This window comes from Manacus candei, unplaced genomic scaffold, assembly GCF_025592945.1.
Source record: "Manacus candei isolate 608988 ecotype Guabito, Panama unplaced genomic scaffold, ASM2559294v1 h1tg000018l, whole genome shotgun sequence".
Taxonomy (NCBI): Eukaryota; Metazoa; Chordata; class Aves; order Passeriformes; family Pipridae; genus Manacus; species Manacus candei.
In genome coordinates, this window is record NW_026138066.1 from 7,537,695 (window position 1) to 7,555,524 (window position 17,830).

At 53.3% G+C, this 17,830-nt stretch overlaps 1 protein-coding gene across 1 annotated transcript; it reads left to right on the top strand.

Annotated features, from left to right (window-relative positions):
* Nucleotides 1-1,115: 1,115 nt before the first annotated feature.
* On the top strand, nt 1,116-17,713 carry CARD10 (caspase recruitment domain family member 10). The gene is made up of 21 exons (XM_051785034.1): nt 1,116-1,322; nt 3,238-3,456; nt 3,826-3,963; nt 4,298-4,623; nt 6,430-6,612; nt 6,971-7,126; nt 7,268-7,393; nt 7,523-7,717; nt 7,816-7,953; nt 8,716-8,831; nt 9,085-9,125; nt 9,804-9,924; nt 10,408-10,588; nt 11,395-11,518; nt 11,860-12,100; nt 12,384-12,453; nt 12,814-12,913; nt 13,383-13,541; nt 15,196-15,317; nt 15,956-16,071; nt 16,318-17,713. Exons 1-21 carry the CDS (start codon nt 1,316-1,318, stop codon nt 16,523-16,525), a joined length of 3,087 nt encoding a protein of 1,028 aa, XP_051640994.1. The 5' UTR covers nt 1,116-1,315; the 3' UTR covers nt 16,526-17,713.
* The last annotated feature ends 117 nt before the right edge of the window (nt 17,714-17,830 follow it).

Here is a 17,830-nt window from a genome sequence, read left to right on the forward strand (position 1 = left end):
CTCCCTTTCAGGAGTGTGTTGGCAGGGGCAGGACCGATATAGGGCTCAGCAGTACTCTGGGCTACCCTGTGGGCTGACCCAAAGGCTGGGTGAAATTGGGGAATTACCACTTCTAATGAGCTTGATATTGCATTGGGAATTTCTTCCATAGAGCCTGCACTGTCTGCCCTGGCCACTGAGGTCTGACACAGCTGAGAGTGATAAAATAAGAGTGAGATAGGGTTGCTAGAGAAAATTAAAAACACCTTAGCCTTGAAGGGGGAGGCATATGATGTTAGGACTGGCCCATGCTGTCCAATTTCATCTCTCCAGAGCCCTCTATTGCAGTGGTATGCACAGATATGAGCAACTGAGTACATGGCAGATTTGGAGGTTACTCTGTGCAAACTCTTTGGGATGCTGTGTGGACACAAGTCCACTCGGGCCAGAGGAAGGCTTTCCCGCATCCCACCCCTGGGAAACTCAGTGCTGGGTCAGGCTGGGGGTTACAAGCCCCTGCATGTCCTGGAGTACATCTCTGACACGCTGCCCCGGGGTGCCTCCACGCCCAGTTCCACCCACGGACACAGCTGAGGACTAGAACCAAAATCTAGCCTGTGGGACCTTTTCTTGCCCTGGATCAGGCTTCTTTCCAGCACCCTCAGTTTTTCCCCTTGCTTGGATCCCCCCCTCCATCCAGAGCCTGCCCTACACCTGGGGTGATCTGGCTACAATTTCTGGAGCCCTTTAAGCAAAAAAAGCCCCTCCTTACAAACCTCTTCTCTGCAGGAAGAGCTAGGACGGGGGCTGCGCGTTGCCCAGAGAGCCGGCCATCCTGCCCGGGCACAGCCCCGGCCAAGCCGGTTACCCCCCACTTCCCCCGCCCGTCTGTCGGGAGGTGAGGCCGGGTGAGTTTCGGAAGAGAAGTGGCTAGCGAGCCACATCCTTCCGGGGAGCAGCTCCATCCCGGGGCTGGGGACCAAGGAGGGTCAGAAGGACGGGACACACGCAGAGAAGAACCCTTCCCCGGCTCGCCCAGGTGAGGAGCGGCCGGAGGTTTTCAGAAACCGGGAGTGGCCGACGGGGATCCGCCCCCGCCCCGCCGGTGAGTGCCCCCGCGACCCCCGGTGGGCAGAGGTAGGCTGTCCATAGCCCAGGGGTTTGCCGGTTCCCTCCCAGCCGGCTGGAAGAGGGAGGGTGGCAGGGAGGGAGGGAAAGAGGGTGGGAAAGTGCGGCGGGGTGGGGAGAGCGCTTCAGACACACCTGCCGGGCGGCGAGACGGCGGCGCGGAGCGGAGTGAGGAGCGGAGCGGGAAGCAGCCCTCCCGACGGCGGGAATGGCGGGTAAGGGGCGAGCCTCCGCCCGGGAGCGGGGTCCCGGGGGCGGCGGAGCCCCACTGTGCCCCCTCTCCCGCGGAACTGGCGGCTGTCGCGCCCATCGGCATCGCCCCAGGGCGTGGGTTTCGCGTGGGCTCGGGTTTGGGGTGGGGGTGGTCGGAGGGATGTTTGCGCCACTTTTCCTCTTTCTCGGCCACCTCCTCAGGAATGGCCTCCGGCTCGGCATTTCTCGAACAGCGCCTTCGGAGTGGCGAAAGGGAAGCGCTGTGTCCCTCCGCCCGCCCCGCCGCGGGAGAGGAGTACTCCGGGCGGGAAGGGGGGGTATCCCGGGAGCGAGGGGGGTACTGGCTCCTAGAACCTTCTGCCCGCCCCCACCCCCGCCACCCTCCCGCCTCTCCCTGTCCGCCGAGCCTGCCTGCCGAGAAGCTGGTCGCTGCTTCCAGTTTCTTGGAGAAACACTTTGATAGTGATAAATCTGTAGCCGAGAAGCGGAGTTCAAAACAGCGCAACTGTTTTGACAATCTGTGTTGCATCCTGCCGTTGCGTCCTCCTCCTGCGTACTTGTGTCCGTGTGGCAAGCGACCCTGTCTCAAATAAGAGTTTAGTTTCTGCAAGAAACGCTGTTTTTATTCAACCTTGGACAATCCAGAACTGTATCCGTATTTAGGCTCTTAAGCTCTTAGATGCTGGAAATGAGACACTTGAGTATTTTCTGTGTAATCAGCAGTTCTCTTTTCCCGATGTTCTTCATCCACCAGACCCCAAGCCTCCTTTGTTTGTATTTGGAGGATTACCTTCTGCACAGTTCTCTCAGCCATCCTCCTTGCTGTGCTACTTGTCTGTCTGAAATAACATGATATTCTCACCACAAGAAGAGAAAAAATCACAACCCCGAAAGCCAAAGAAAAGGACAAAGATTGAGACATTTCCTTCCCCCATGCAACGTGAACCTCTACACCGCCCCGGCGATGTTTGTGTGCCTAGGGTACGAAAGCTGGATTTGATGCCAGCACCAGAGTGGCAGGTGACCGTGCATGCTTTGGAGGAGTGATGGCTTCTAAGTCTCAGCAGATCTTTGCTGTGCTTTGCCTTGACAGCTAAAAGGATTTGTGCCGGCCTGTGGAGCAGATTTTACTTCTCAAGTGAAAATAGATAATACTGGTTGAGTTGATCCACAGCTGGGGAGAGAGCTCCTTGCACATACCTGCTCCATCACAGCTTGTAGAACTTAATGGAGCAGGTTCATCACGGCTCTAAGGGGTTTCAGCCCATTGACTTGAGGGTCCCTCTTGTTTTATTTGGTTGGCAGAGTGGTTGCCTTGTTGCTATGTATTTTCAGGACTCCATACTGCTATGTGGAAGATATGTGAAAGACATGCTTATGTGATTCCCCCTTGATTCCAGTACTTGTAGCCAAGCTGCTCTTTAGAATGGTGTCCCTGAGAACTTCAGTTTGGTCACTGATGCTTGGGGCATACACAGGGCAAGTGAATCCTGAGGGATTCATTCCCAAGCCTTTCCAGCCCCACTATGAGAGAGCACGTCCCAGGCTGTGAAAACTCTTGGTCCTGAGAGTTTCCCATTCTCAGGGATGGGGAAAAAGGGATGATGTGTGATGGTTGGGGGAAATTTAAAAATGCTTCAGGGATGAAGATGTCATCTTCCCTGGACTTCCTGCAGTAGACTTCCTCCCTTAAGGCACCACTTGCCTTCTGCATATCTAAGGCCTGAGGTGGACACTCGAGATCCTGCTGAACCGACTTGTATGTAAAATGTCTTCCAATGTATCTGAGTCCCATTTGCAAGACTAACAAATCATTTGCAGAATCATACCTTGACCCACGTTTTCCCATGCCTACTCACACCTTCTGTGCTCCTCCGTCATTTCTTGTCATTTTATCCTTTCCTTTTATCCTTCCAGCCGTGGAGAATGCCCCTCTCAGAGCCTGCAGCCTCTCAGAGCAGGAGGAGGAAGAAGACTCCATCTGGGAGAAGATCGAGAGTGCACGACACCAGCTGACCCGCTCCCTGAACCCAGCGAAGCTCACCCCATACCTGCGCCAGTGCCGCGTGATAGATGAGCAGGATGAGGAGGAGGTGCTGAACTCCTGCCGATTTCCTTGCAAGAGCAACCAGACAGGTGGGGGAAGACACAAACTTGCACTTAGTGTGGCTTGATTTGTGGGGAACAACCTGTTTTTGATGGACAATGAAGGCTACCCAGCACGTGGTGGTGGCTTTCTGCTCCCTCCCACTGCTCTGCTACTTCAGCTTTGTTGTTCTCTGAGATGCTCTGCACCTAGACCTCCCTCTCATCCTCTGTGGGCCTCCCCCTGCATGCACACAGATGAGGGTAGTACTCTCACCCCCATTTTCTCCTCTAGCCATTCCCATTTTTGTGGATGGAAATGGAACTGGTAGAGATGCTACTTTCATATCATGAAGCTAGGCTATGCTGTTTTCTTTCTGTTTTGCACAGAATTCATCCTAACTCCTTTCCTTTTTCCAGGTTACCTGATGGACATCCTTCGGCGCCGTGGAAAGCGAGGCTATGAAGCCTTCCTGGAATCCTTGGAGTTCTACTACCCAGAGCACTACACACGGCTAACGGGGAGGGAACCAGCCCAGCGCTGCTCTATGATCCTGGGTAGGAGCTGGTCTTCTGTTCTCCCTTCAGTTGCTGCTTGCATGGGGAGGGCCAGAAATCTGTGCAGGTGCATGTGCATGTGCCTGTATAAAAACCAGGTTCATGCTACCGGTGTGTGAGGAGCCCTGACAGCTCTGTGCTCTGCAACTGTCAGGAAGGGGGCCACATATACAGGTGTGACAGACTGTGGTGCTGTAAGCCTGGGACAACAATGGCTGCAAACTGACAGGAGAGCTTGGCACCTCTTGGTGAAAGACAGTGTTGGGCAAATCTGGTTTTTGGGGTTACCCCTGTTTCAGCAACCAGGAACAGATCCTTCTTTGTCTCCCCCCAGATGAAGAAGGCCCTGAGGGACTAACTCAGTTCCTGATGATGGAGGTGAAGAAGGTGAGGGCTCAACGGAAAGAGCACCTGCTGAAGGAACACCAGCTCCAGGTGAAGAACCAGGCTTTGGAGCAAGAGCAGACCCGGATGGAGCAGCAGCTGAAGGAGCTTCTCAAGGTGCAGGAGCGTTGCCAGCGGCTTAGAGAAGAGTGGGACTCCAACAGTGTGGAGCTGCTGAGGCTGAAGGATGAGAACTACATGATGGCTATGCGCTATGCTCAGCTCTGTGAGGAGAAGAACATGGCCGTGCTGCGAAGCAGGGACCTGCAGCTGGTGGTATGATCCTGAGGAGCGCAAGGGTTGGCACTGGGAGGTGGTGGGGGTCTGGCGGCTGAGAAGGATGCACACGGATGTCCCCACGTGGTGGCTCGTGAGTGTGAAGGAGCTGATGGCAGGAGGGACGTGTGTTGGGGCTCATGCCCCTGCTTTTGATGGGAATGTGCCCTGCAGAGAGGCCGAGTCATGGACACAGTGCAGGAGGCTCACCACTGCCCTGGGGCAGCTGGAGATACATCACCAGCTCCTGCCACAGCTGGAGGTATGTTACTTAGAGGAGCCAGAAATAGGGATGATGCCTTCCCTGGCATCTCTCAGCTTTCAGCCTGGCCACTGGTATCACAAGGTGCCCTGTCTGTTCCTGCCTGCACTTGTTGCCCTGTGCTGCCTGCTCTCTCCAGGCGGCACAGGCAGGCAGCTGATTCTGTCAAGCTGTGTGCTTGTATTTACCTTTTCCCTGGGAAAGGGCTTGCCTTTTCCTCTCTCTAGTGAGGATGGTGGCTGTGCAGGCAGCTGTGCTGGGTGCCTGTGTGCTGTCTGGAGCCGCCCAGCCCACCTTGCTGATCTTAGGAGCCTTTTGGCCCAGACTCCATCCCCCCAGCCACTCCCCACCGCCTCCTCGTCTCTCTCATGACGTTTGTAAGACTCATGCCCTGCATAGCTGAAGGAATTCGTGACACTGCACTCCAGCTGCCAAGCTCTCACCTCCAGCAAACATTCGCCCATTTCCTGCCTGGGCAAGGACAGCCCTACCCTGAACCTATTAATAGCTGACGTTTTTCAGTGCTCTGCTGCCTCCTGGCATTCCCCCTACCAGTCTAGGCCTGGACCTCTCACACAGCCTTGTGATTACCTTTCATTCGTTCTGTTCTGCCAGTGCTGGGATCCTCCCTTACCTTTTATCTGGTATTTCTGCCAATGCCAGCTCTCCGGGGCCTCTGTGGAGAAGGGAGGTGAATCACTTGTAGGTAACTTGGGCTGAAGAAATCCCCCTGGAAGCAGGGTCGCAGCCTGCCCTCCCCTCCTGACTCTGGGGTTCAGAAATGACTGGTTCCCAAAAGTCATTCTAGATCTTTTATGCAGATTTACAGAAGTAATTCAGTTCCTGAATCCCTCCTTGGCAATTTTGGCAGTGCTTCTTGGTGGCTTTGCCCCATTTCCTCTCAAAGCCTTACTTAGATGTAAAACTCCTGTTCTTTGATCAGTCTAATCAGTTATAGGTCTGTGAGGATCTCTCTTCCTCCTAACAGTGACTGACCTCCACTGTCCCCAGTGACATGTTGATGGAGGAGTGTGAAAGCAGGCCAGGGTGTGAGAATGCCTCTGTGGTACCCTGCAGCCTCTGGCAACTTGAGCCTCAAACACTTCCCAGGCCAGAGCTGGCCTCCCCACAATGAATAGCCTCCAGTGGATTTTTCTGCTGTGAATTTGTTTCTCAGCTGCTCTAGGAGCCTTTGAGACACTCACAACTGCAGGCCCTGGCAGCGCATCAGAGGTCCCATGTCCACACGTAGACTACCATGTCCAAGGTCACTGGGGATGCCCCAGGGTAGCGAGAGAGTTGTTGTACTGAGAGGATCCTGAAACTGTATGTGCTCACGGAAGTATATTGTTCTCCTTTCCCTGAGGGAAAAGCTTTCTTGTGCAGCTGTGCTGCTAACCCTGGCCCAGCGGTAGGATACTCCTTCACATGGTTGCCCAGCCTTTGCTTTACTCACCTCTAGGCCTGTTTTCTGCTGCACTCTCCCGCTAAGGCAGAGGTGCAGGGCTGTGTGTGTCAGACCGTGTTCCTTCCCTGGGTTACAGGTGGACCAGCTGAAATGCAAAGTCTCCAGCCTAGAGGAGGAGTGCAGCCTGCTGCGGAAACAGGCATCCACGCCGCCCCAGAGGGAGGCAGAGGAGCAGGGCCACCCCGACACTGTGTCTGAGCTGTGGGCTGAGAACCAGCGCCTCACAGCATCGCTGCAGGAGCTGCAGGGCATGTTGCAGGTACCTGGCAGGGCAGGGCAGGCTCCAAGTCACCTCCTTTCTTGGACCACCCCCTGTGCTGGTTACATAGGCACTGGAAAGAGGGGGAAATCATTATTTTGGGCTGACTTGTCCTGTCCTCTGAGCATATTGCTTGACTGTGGTGGCTGCCATTGCTTCTGGGTCTGGGTAGTGATGGGTCCTTGTTTCCAGCCCTGTAACTCTTGGATGTGCTCACAGGTGTGACTTAGTGCCTTGGAGTGCACAGTACATCAGTGCAGGAGTGATGATGGCAGTTGTGCCAATCTGCCAGTCGTTGCCCTGGTCTGGTACTCCCTTGGTGCTTGTGGTGCAGTGACAGTGCCTTCTCACCTTCTAGACACCCGGTGAGGGTCCAGTGCCAGGCTCTGAGCAGATCCTGCTGGATATCCTGGAGCATGACTGGAAGGAAGCCCAAGATGACCGGCAGGATCTCTGTCAGAAACTCAACTCCCTGCAGAATGAGCTGCAGTGGGCTGAAGAACTGAGGGATAAGGTAGAGCATCCATCACTGCCCCCATCACCATTCCCCGTCCTTGAACACCTAACAGGGCCTGGAAGAGAGGGAAGGGAGGGGGCTGTGAAGCCACAGCAGTCACTTTCAGGAGAGCTAATGCTCGCTGCTTGCTGTTACCAGTACCTACAGGAGGTGGAAGATCTGCAGCTGAAATACCGGACGTTGCAGAAGGACTGTGATCTCTACAAGCATCGTATGAACACAGTGCTCCTGCAGCTGGAGGAGATCGAAAAAGAGCGGGACCAGGTAAATTGCTTTCCACCTCCCAGCAGGGCATTTGTATCTGCTCTGGATACCCTTTCCTTCTCCAGTGAATCTTGTCCACCCATACCAGGGTGGGAGTTCTCTGCCTTTTCTCACTCTAGCTCCTTGCAGGCAATCCAGAGCCGTGATGGGATACAGCTACAATATTCCCAGAGCCTGATTGAGAAGGACCAGTACCGCAAACGTGTGCGGGCCCTGGAGGAGGAGCGGGATGAACTCCTAAGCAAGCTAAGCCAGGCAGAAGGGCTGAACAGTACGCTGGAGGCACAGCTGCAGCGGTGCCAAGGCAGCCGCATCCTGGGCAAGGTGAGAGTGGCTAGAAAGAAGAGGGAAGAGAGAAGGCAGAGGGGTCAGAACTCATTTCTGGGGAATATAATGGGATGATGGAGTCCCTTCTCTCCCAGATGTGCAGCTCTTCCTACTCCCTCTGCTCCAACCTCAGCAGCACCTGGAGTCTCATAGACAACACTACGACTGGACTCATGGATGCTCTGGGGACTTCTGTTACCCCATTCCCAGGGGATTCAGCTGTTCAGAGCATGGTGAGTGCTTGGCTGTGAGAGGCTGACCCTCAACATGAAGGCAGCGGAGACCCACACTGCTCAGGAGAGGCATTTGGAGTGGGTTCATCATGGGGCTGTGACTTGGTGGAAGGCTGGGCGTGGGATAGTGTATAAGGCGTGAACAGATCTAGGTTGCAAAGCTTTGCTCTCTCAGTCTCTGACAAACTGGCCTATGCTGCAAAGTGTGCAGCGCTCAACCGAGTGGGGAAGAGGGGGAAGGAAAACTCTCTTTGTCCTGTATGACATGCTAGAAATCAACAGCCTTATGTAATATATTATCCTCCCCAAAATACTGTTTAATCTATGCATGCTTGGGGAGAAATCCAAGCTCTTTTGAATCCTGTAGCAGCATCACATTGTTTTTAAGAGAGTCGGGTTCTTTCCTTTGACTCCTTGAACTATCATCCTAGAGCACCCACAAATGGGCAGTCCCACAGGTTACTCACACCTCTAGGTGCTCAGTGGCTAGAAGTGAAATATAAGGGCAAGACTGGATATTCTCTTCATCTGCTACTGCTCCCACAGCTTGTACATTGCAAAAAGATGGGGATGCAGAGCCATGGATCTCTATCTGAGCTATCTGCTTGGGAAAACAAGGTGCCCCTGGGAGTTTGGAAGGATGTAGGTTATCCCTAAAGATGGATGCAGTATCCAAGGAGCTGTTTGCAACCTGGCCTGATGGGAGGGGAGAGTTGGTGCTGGGTTCATGTTAGCAAGCATCTGTCTTTCACTCTGCCCAAGGACGTGACTCCTGAGAGTGAGAAGGATATCAACCGCCTTTCCACCTTCCCCTTCCCTCCTTGCGTTGGCTCCATCCTCCGTCGGCAGCGGGAAGATAGGTGCATGCCCTACAAAAGGTGATTGCTGGGAGCTACTTGAGTCTGGGTCTCCTCTGTGGGGTTTGTGGGGGCCAGGGAGAGCTGCCTGGCACGGTTAGGAGAGAACCTGGAGTGGGAACTGAGAGTAGGAAGGCTGGCTGGGAGCTGTGTGCTGGCTGTGGGGGTGCTTGTAGGTGGCGAGGGAGTCTGTGGAGGTGGGATTGAGAACAGAATGCAAACAGGCTTTGGAAAAGCTGCGGCCTTACAGATCCGTTTTGTGTTTCCTTTGTAGCTTGTCCTGTGGCTCATTTAGCAGCATTGAAGATGGAACAGGTACCAGGGTGGGGGCTTTCCACAAAGGGGTTAGCTAAAAAGAAGTGGTAGCTGTGGGGAGAGAGGTTGGACAACTGACCCTCCCTCACACCTTTGTGCAGCTCAGTGTGAGGGCTCTGCAGCTGTAGCAGGGTGCTATGGACCCACACATCCCCCCATGCCTTGTCAGGCACAACAGCTGGAAAAGCTGGCTTTTCCTCTGCAGAGCGGGTAGCTATGCGTATCAGCTCTGTTTTATTCATCGAAAACTATGTTGATGGTGTGGATTTGGGGGAGGAGGTAACAGGAGAGGGAAATGCCCTTGCCCTGGGTTGTTACTGGATATTTCCTTTGTCTGCTACTGCCTGGGTGATGGGTTGTAAATCTTCTGGAGTGAAGCTCCTGATGCTGGCAGGTCCTGTGGTGGGCACTGGTGGCTGATCTCTGGGCACATCCAGGTGGCCCAGGCTGCTGCTGCCTTCTGACCAAAATGCTGACGAAGGGAATGAAGATTTGCTTGTTGGAAAGTCCTTCCCATGAGGGTGACTGTTCAAAGCCTCTCTGCAGCCTCAATTTTCCAGTTAGATGCTAGAAAACAGCCAGGAGATGGTGACAGATCCTTGCCACCCTGAGAACATTAGCTCCCTGCAATGTTAGGAGAGGTGATGTGCTCCCTCTCTCCCTTTTGCTCTTTCCTAGGCAGCGGTTTTGCTAGCAACTTGCTTGGGGCCTCCTCCTCTTCTTCCAGCAGCACCTACACCAGGGTGAAGTCTGAGATCTGCTTGTCCACGCTTCCCAGCCACAAGGAGGTCACCAGGAGGTGACTGCTGCTCTCTAACCCAGGCACTCTGTTGCCAGCTGCTTGAGGGGGCATTTTGTGGTGTCAGGAGACCATGCCTGGGAGACCCTTCCTTTCTGCCTCTCCCCTTGCAGGCTCTTTCTCACTAGTGAGAGAGGAGAGAAATGAAGACCCTACAGTCCTTGCTTCCTAGCAGGACTGCAATTTCTTGTACTGTCCCATTTGTTATGGCAGGGGTGTGGGGATGTTGCCCTGGGCTGGACATGCATATGTCTAGGTAGGGAAAGGACCATGGGGGCCCAGCTTGGCTTCAGTGTTGGGGCTGGTGGGTTGGAAAGGGCTGTGTGGGTTTGTAAGCTCTGTGTGCCCTGGTGATGGGTACACTGTGAATCACGAGCTCTGCACTGCAGTAAATACCCTGTAGCTGGACACAAGGCATGGGGGACTGGTTCTTGGAAAAGGCAGTAAACTTCAGTTGCCAGACTTGGCATTTCTCCTTGCCAGGTCACTGGTGGTACAGCTCACTAGTGTGGGTCACCCCAGCAACCTTTCACCCCAGGAGAAGAGGCTCGGATCAGACATCTCCATCCTTGGAGGCAACAGGACAGGGATTTATGTCCAGTGGGTCAAGCCAGGCTCACGGGTCAAGGATGCAGGACTCAGGGAAGGGTGCCGGCTTATTGAGGTGAGTCTGGGAAGGGCTCCCTTCGTGGGTTTGCAAGGCACCTGGGATGTTGCGAGGGGTGTGAAGTGATCCCCAGTGCAAGCTGACCTCTACCCAACTTTAAGTCCACCTCCATTTCTCTTGTTTCCCAGGACTGTTCTCTGCCTAGAGCTTTATACAGCACAAACATCCATCCAGGTCTCATGGCACTCGAGTGTCCCTGTGCATATAAAAATGCTGAGACCTTCTGAAACACTTCCTTGAGCTGTGGGTGGGGAGAAACAAAAAGGAGTCACACGATTAAGATGTGTATGTTCCTGGAGTTGTCTTTCACCTTTTAGGTTTTCAGAGCAGTTCGCATCCTGCACATGCCCATTGCAAAGCAATCAATTTTGGAGCACGATCTCTCAGACCTTTGTGACCCTCCTGAGCTACAGAGAATAATTGCTCTGAAGAAAACTCCTGGAGGGAAGGAAGGGCATTTGTTTTGCTAAGAATGACACCACTTGAAATACAGCTACACTGCTTGAATTAATATCCCACCTGTAACAGAAAACAAACCAGTGCTCCTGCTCCCACACGCATTCATGCACACGCATTTCCATTCATGGCAGTCCAGCATCCAGAGTGGGTAGTGGCCGACAGCAGGTATTTCAGAGGCAGAAGAGGGAGCCAGAGGCAGACTGAAGATGCCTTGCCCTCAGGTATAGCTTTTCCCAGACCGGTCTCACTCTGTAACATTTCTTGTGTAACCCTGATGGGTGAGGAAGCTTGGGGGGAGCCTGCTTTTCCAGACCTTATGATTAACAGCATTGGGTCCTTGCTAGCTGAGGGTGCCATCGCTGAAGGAAGAGGTGCTTTCCCTGGAGAACTGCACACGAGAGGTTGCCTACCTGAGCCTGCTGCACTGGGATGAGCCCTCTAGTCTCATCTTCCAGCTGGACCTGGAAGGTAAGGTGCTAGCAGATGGGTCTCCTTTGAGCCTGAGCTCTCTGCCTCTCCTTCTAGACCCTCCACCCAGCCCTGGAGATAAATCTCAGTTATTCTCTCTCCTCTCCTGTTTGGTCCTAGGCCACCATGTCTGACACGGGTTGGCCATAGCTCCAGTAGCTTTCCCTGTCTGGTGTGACTTGTGCATTCTCTGAGTTACGGGATGGAGGTACAGACCTTCTGTCTGTTTGCCTCCTCTGCACCCCCCCCACCCCAATCCGTAGTGTCACAACTGTGCTGGGGACTGGCCTATCTTACTGATGATGGTTGTCTCCTGTGTCACCATCTGTTTTGTGCTCCAGGATACCAGCCTCTGCGAGAAGCCCTGGAAGAAGGGAAGAAATTTTCTGGAGACTCATTCTACGTACGCACCAACCTGTCCCTCCTGGAGCCATCAGACCCGTATGCACTGTGTGTGAAGTGTCGGGAGATCCTCCATGTCACGGACACCATGCACAAAGGGCGTCTGGAGTGGTACTGCTCGCGTGTTGATCCCTTGACCATGCGGGACCTGGACAAGGGGACAGTGCCCAACTACAGCAGGTAACTAGGGTGAGGAGGAAGGTGGGGGGTACCTGCTCCATTTACCTGTGGTGAACATCCCCTAGCAGTCATGAGGAGTGCAGACTGGCCTCTCAGTGGTGTGGGATGCCCAAGCCTTGCATGGGGACCAGTGCGGTAGTGTTTGGGAGCCCTTGAGAGACCGGGAGGTTGAGCGATATGCCTATGCTTCAGCAGGTCTATAGGGCTGGTGAAGAAGATCACAGCAGGCTATGGTCCCTGGGGCCTTTGGAGTTGCTTGAGTGCAAGCTCTCTGTCTTTTCAGGGCTCACCAGCTTTTGAAGATCCAGGAGAAGGGCCAGATGCCTGGGCAGCAGAGAGGCCAAAGAAATAACGTAAGCCAAAGAAGCAGGCGATGAGAGCCATGTGTGTGCTCATAGCCATCCCACCACCTCAGCATGCAATCTGCCCCACTCTTATGGTAAAGCAACCCATACAGAGGTGGCAGATGGGTTAGAAGGCAAAGCAGGGGCTTATAGCCCAGGCAGTGTTACTGTTCTGTGGCTGCTTTTCTAGCACTTCCCCACATCTCAGGCTGAACCCCATGGGCAGCAGATCCAAGCCCATACTTTTTGTAAGAGTGCTCCATACTTTTTGCCAGAGGGTGTTCTGCAGCCAGTTCTCTGTGTGTGTGTGTGTGTGTGTGTGTGAAAAGGTCAATGTTCTCAGCCTTATTCTCTTCACTTTCTCCTCAGCTAAAGAAACGGGCCTTGGACCAACTGCGCTTGGTGAAATCCAAACCGCAGAGGAGCCCAGAACAGCCCCCTCAGCAGCTGTGGCTGGACCCCTGCTCAGGTGAGCTGTTAGCCCTGCACCTGCCCTGTCATTCTTGGAGACGCAGTTGTGCCCTGTGGGCACTGAAGGGACACTGGCATCTGAGATGCCTCAGTCTTTCTGCCCAGGATCCCTCTTATAACTCTGGTAATGGAATTTTGAGAAGTTTGTGCATATTTAAAGTCTCTGCCCCTTTCCCCTGCTTTTCTGGGGCTTTCCATTGCTGCTGTCATTCTTGGGGTCATCTAACTTTTTATGGAGAATAAACTGGTGTGTAACTCAAGGGAGTCCCAGGAAATGGGCAGGGGGTCCACATCTAGGGTATCTGCCCATGAGCAAATGTTGTAACTGGGGTAGGATCTTTCCTGGCATGTGAGGTGGTTGGTAGGTACCTACAGAATTCAAGATGAGGGGGTGGCACAGGAAGAATGGGATGATCTGTAGGCTCGTTCTCACCTTTGGCTTTCTCTTCTTCGCTCCTGTCCGCCAGACCCAGACATGAACCTGAAGCCTTACAGCCTGGTGCGCCCTGTGGTGGTCAAGGCACCCCGTCCTGTGGTGCTGTCACCAAACTGCATTGTACCACGGCTCATCAGGAACCTGCTGGACTTGCCCACCTCTCGCCTGGACTTCCATGTGTGCCCAGCAGGTAGGCACAAATGAGTGGTTGGCACATCCAGGGCTGTTTTAGTAGCCTGTGGCTGAATGAGGTAAAGAACGAGAGTCTCCTACCTCCAAAGGCTACTTTCCCTTTTTATCTCCTGCCACTTCTTAGCCATACAGTGGGAAGCTAAGATGTTGCCTAAAGAGGACAACTCCCTCTTTCCTTCTTGCTCCTCACTTCTTCATTGCTCTCCTTTCCCAGTGTTTAGAGTTCTTCTTTTGCCAACTGCAGGACTGAAAAATGGGTCAGTATATTTTTTGGAGGGGTGATTATGAAGGTACTGAAAAATCTCTGTTTTGCTGAAAAAGCATGGCTCTGAAAATTTTGGCCACTGGGCTTCTTAGCTGAGTGAGTTGGCCATGTATCCTGTCCTGCTGAGCCCTCTGCAGGGTCCCTCTCACATTGCATGGGGACCCACTTTGATGCCTTTTACTGCAGATGGGAATTTACACTGAGGGCAAAAACCATCCTCCCCTGCCAGTTTTGCCTGCTTCATAGGAAGGAAAGTAATCTATGAGACCCAAGCCATACCTCTTTTCTTTGCTGCCTCTGTTTTCCTTTGAAGAACTCCTCAGCCAGCTGATATTCCACAGGAGCCTGCTGCCTGCAAAGGAAACAGGGCTTTGCAGGATCCATGTCTACCTAGGAAGTACCTGTGCCACCAACCAGAGGTAGCAGAGGATGCCCAGCCAGCCTGGGCCTTGGGATAACTGAAACGTGCTCTGTACCCAGTTCCAAACATGCCTTCTCCTAAATATATTACTTTATTTCTATCTTAGGAATGAGCAGCTGCTAAAAGCCTTATTATATTCCCTGCTTGTGTTTCCGTGGCAGTGTGAGCAGCTGCCTAGAGCAGCATGGTCAGCAGGTAAAGCCCAGCACCTGCTTCAGCCACACTGGGCTGCAGAGCCTGTGGCTCCCAAGCCAGGTGTGCATTGTGTCAGCTTCTGTTGTGAGTTACTGCATCTGGCAGTCATTGCTTTGACCACACTGCAGCTTGCTGTACTGCCAGCTCTGCCTGCAGTTCTCTGTCTCAGCATCACCTCTACTGCTCTCCTGCCTGGCGCTGGCTCGGCTGCTGGGTGCTCTCCCTCTGCCTCTGAGCAGGGGAGGTGGCTCAGGCTACCACCAGCAAAAGGAGGTTCAACTTGCTCTCCATCTTCCTCCCACTCTCCATGCCCGGATGCACACTCCTCTTACCTCCCCACAGCCGTGCTACTCACTGGAGTCATCTATGAGGCCATGTAGCTCTCAAACCTTGCAGAAAAACTAACTGGCAAAAGAGGGTGGTTATTTTTCTGCCATACATTGTTGGGAGGGTTGGGATGGTGGAGCAGTGGGGAGGAGGGTGGATAATGTCCGTGAGCCAGCTTAGGCTGCTGTGATGCAACACAAGGTGCTACTCTTGCCATGAAAGGTGTCTTCAGCTGTGATATCTTGTTTGTTCCATACCAGAAAGCTGCAGGAGATCCATGCCAGCACATAATGTTGTATAATTAGACTTGCTCTCCAGAATCCATAAACACTGGACTCAGTAAACACCTGCTCACCAGCAAACGTGCAGGATCAGAGGTAGAAAGTATTGCAAGAGGGAGAAGGGACTGACGTCTCCCTTTTCATATCTCCTCTTGGCTTGCAGAGAAGCTGGCAGGAGGAGATCCCAGCGCTACCCATGCTCAGGAGTACTCTGTGTCTAGAACTGCCCCGCAGGACCCAAGGGAGAGCTGGCAAATCCGCATGATCCGGGAGGCGATGGAGAAGGTGCTCAGCTTTTCATCTGCAGAGAGAGAGCTAGGATGGGTCACCTCATTCAGATTGGAGAAGAGGAGAACGGGGGAGGAGGGAGAGTTGTGTGGTGATAGAGAAGGGGCTGCTTGCTTGGGGGCTGTGTAATTTGGAGAGTGTTTTAGATCCAGGTGCTGTGGAGTTGTGGAGCAGCAGATATGGACATTTCCTTCCCTGAGTCTGATGAGCTCAGATAAAATAAATGGCAAATGAGGATTTGTGGGGGAGGTGGTGGGACATGCCATATGCAGAAATGACCTGCCTGCTCTCATATTCCTCATCTTCACCAAAGTGGCAATAGCTCTGCACAGGGCAGACAGAGAAGTGTGAGGCTGTGGGTGACAGCAATGACAAAGGGGATGTGAAGATGGGCTGTGGCTGAGAGAGGGGTCCAGTGGGCTCTTGGATCGGGTTGGCAGTGATGGAATGGGCGACCCTGCTATTTAATTCTCCCCTTCCCGCTTGATAGTGTCCATAAATCTCACTTTTAATGGAATTAGTATTGGAAAAGCAATGATATTACACAGTATGGGGTTTGATTTAATGTAATTGTCAGGGGCTGGGGTTATTTTTTCTCCATTTAAATCAGTAAATCTATTCAATTTCCCTTCCAGAATAAACACTGCCTGCTACAGCTGGGAGTTGAGGGTGTGAGGGATCTAATTAAAAGTGAAATATACCCCATCGTTATCCATGTCGAGGTCACTGAGAAGAATGTTAGAGGACTCAGGTAAGAAAAGACAGAGTGGCATGGATGAAGGGTATCACGGGACGAGAGATGTCCAGAGGCTTGGCTCTGTTCAGAGGGAGAACAAGGATCAGGTGAGAGCATTTGATATGTGTGTTGGGGTTGGCTGCTATGAGGGGAGCAAAGGCAGGAAAACTGGCTTTTTGTACATGTGAGGGAGTTCCTGGGTGGTTTTGTCACCCCATTTCTCTGTGCCAAGGGTAACATTTGTCCCTGTGTTTTCCCCAGGAGCTTGCTGGAGAAGGCGGGCCAGCGGGACTCTGAGGTGCTGAAGGTGTGCCGTGGTGTGGAGCAGGCTCTCCACACTCTGCCGTGCTCCTGGGCCCGTGTGGAGCCCCATGCCTGGACCCATGCTGAGGAGCTGCCTAAGGTTGTTCGTGGATGCATCTTTCAGGAGCAAACCCGCCCGCTGTGGATTGAGGAGGGCAACGACTGAGCTAGGGGTAGCAGAGCGGGTACTGCCAGCTACTGTCCCTAAGAGCTGTTCTCGGAGGTCCCTGCCTCCCTGAGCCCCTCCAGGTAGCATGTTCTTCTCCCTCAAGGGGATGCTGGCAGCAAAGGCCCCCAAGGGTAGCTTTTCTGGTCCCTTGAGGGCCACCAAGGACTGGGAAGTAACACGTACTGCCTCCCCCATCTGAGCCTTCTGTATTTTATTGGAGAGATGTCTTCTGCCATCACGGTGGAAGCCACTTTCCTGGGCTGCTCCCCATTACCTTGGGCTGCCCTTGTCTCTGGTACGTGGTCAGATTGACAGATAGGGAACGCAGGGGAAAAGTGTGGGATCAGGCTGTGTAGGAGCATCTCTCACACACATTTGAAGTCCTTCTCCCATCGCCACCATATCCCCTGCCCTGTGGCACTGTGTGCTCTGCCTTCCTTCTTCCCCTGTCTACCTCACCTCTGGCCCCAGGGCACAGGGAGCGTGGCTTATATGCCTCACTGCAGCTGGAGTGACACTAAGATTGCAACAAACCCTCGTTTTATAGGAGCTGTACTCTTTATTGCTTGTAAATTATTAATGGAGCCTTTTATTGGCAAACCGTGTGTAAAGGAGAATTAAATACCATTCATAATGGGAATGGGTGGCAGGCTGTGGGCTTGTGTGTTACTGGGAAGGTATGGTTGATGCACAATGGAATATTTTTCTTCTCCATTAGGCCAGCCCTTTAGGGGAAGGAGGGAGCACTGAATTTGCTGTGGTAGGGCAGCAAGAGGTGTGGGCAGAGGACAGGCTAAGTGTGCCACAGACTAAGGGCCCTCTCTTTTCTACTTGCTCCCTGGCATTCAGTCCCTTGCCTCTCCCCAGCGCTGACGTTGGCCAGGTTACTTTAGGAAAGTCAGGGAAAAGCTCACTTGATGTGTCTGGCTGAGTCCCTAGAGGTTCACATCCCTCCATGCCCTGATTAGTGTTAAGTGACGAGCCAGTTACCTCATCCTCCTGAGGGACAACAGGGAGACTGAGCCCAGCCAGGCTGCTAAGAGAAGGGGGGATGGTGCCCCTGAAAGAGGTGGTTCTCACCTTAACACGGGGCCAAGCATGGGTTCAGACTGGCAGAGGGAAGACAGAGGGTTTGGGTAGCTGCAGCAGTGCTCACCTATGATTCCTGACCAATTGCCATTATCAGACCCACTGTGGGATAGGGGTGCCGGGATACCCATGCTGCGGAGAGGTGGTTGTAGGTGATCTTTCCTGAGGCATGCAAGAAGAAAATGAAATCTGTGGCTCTGTGAGACTTCGTGG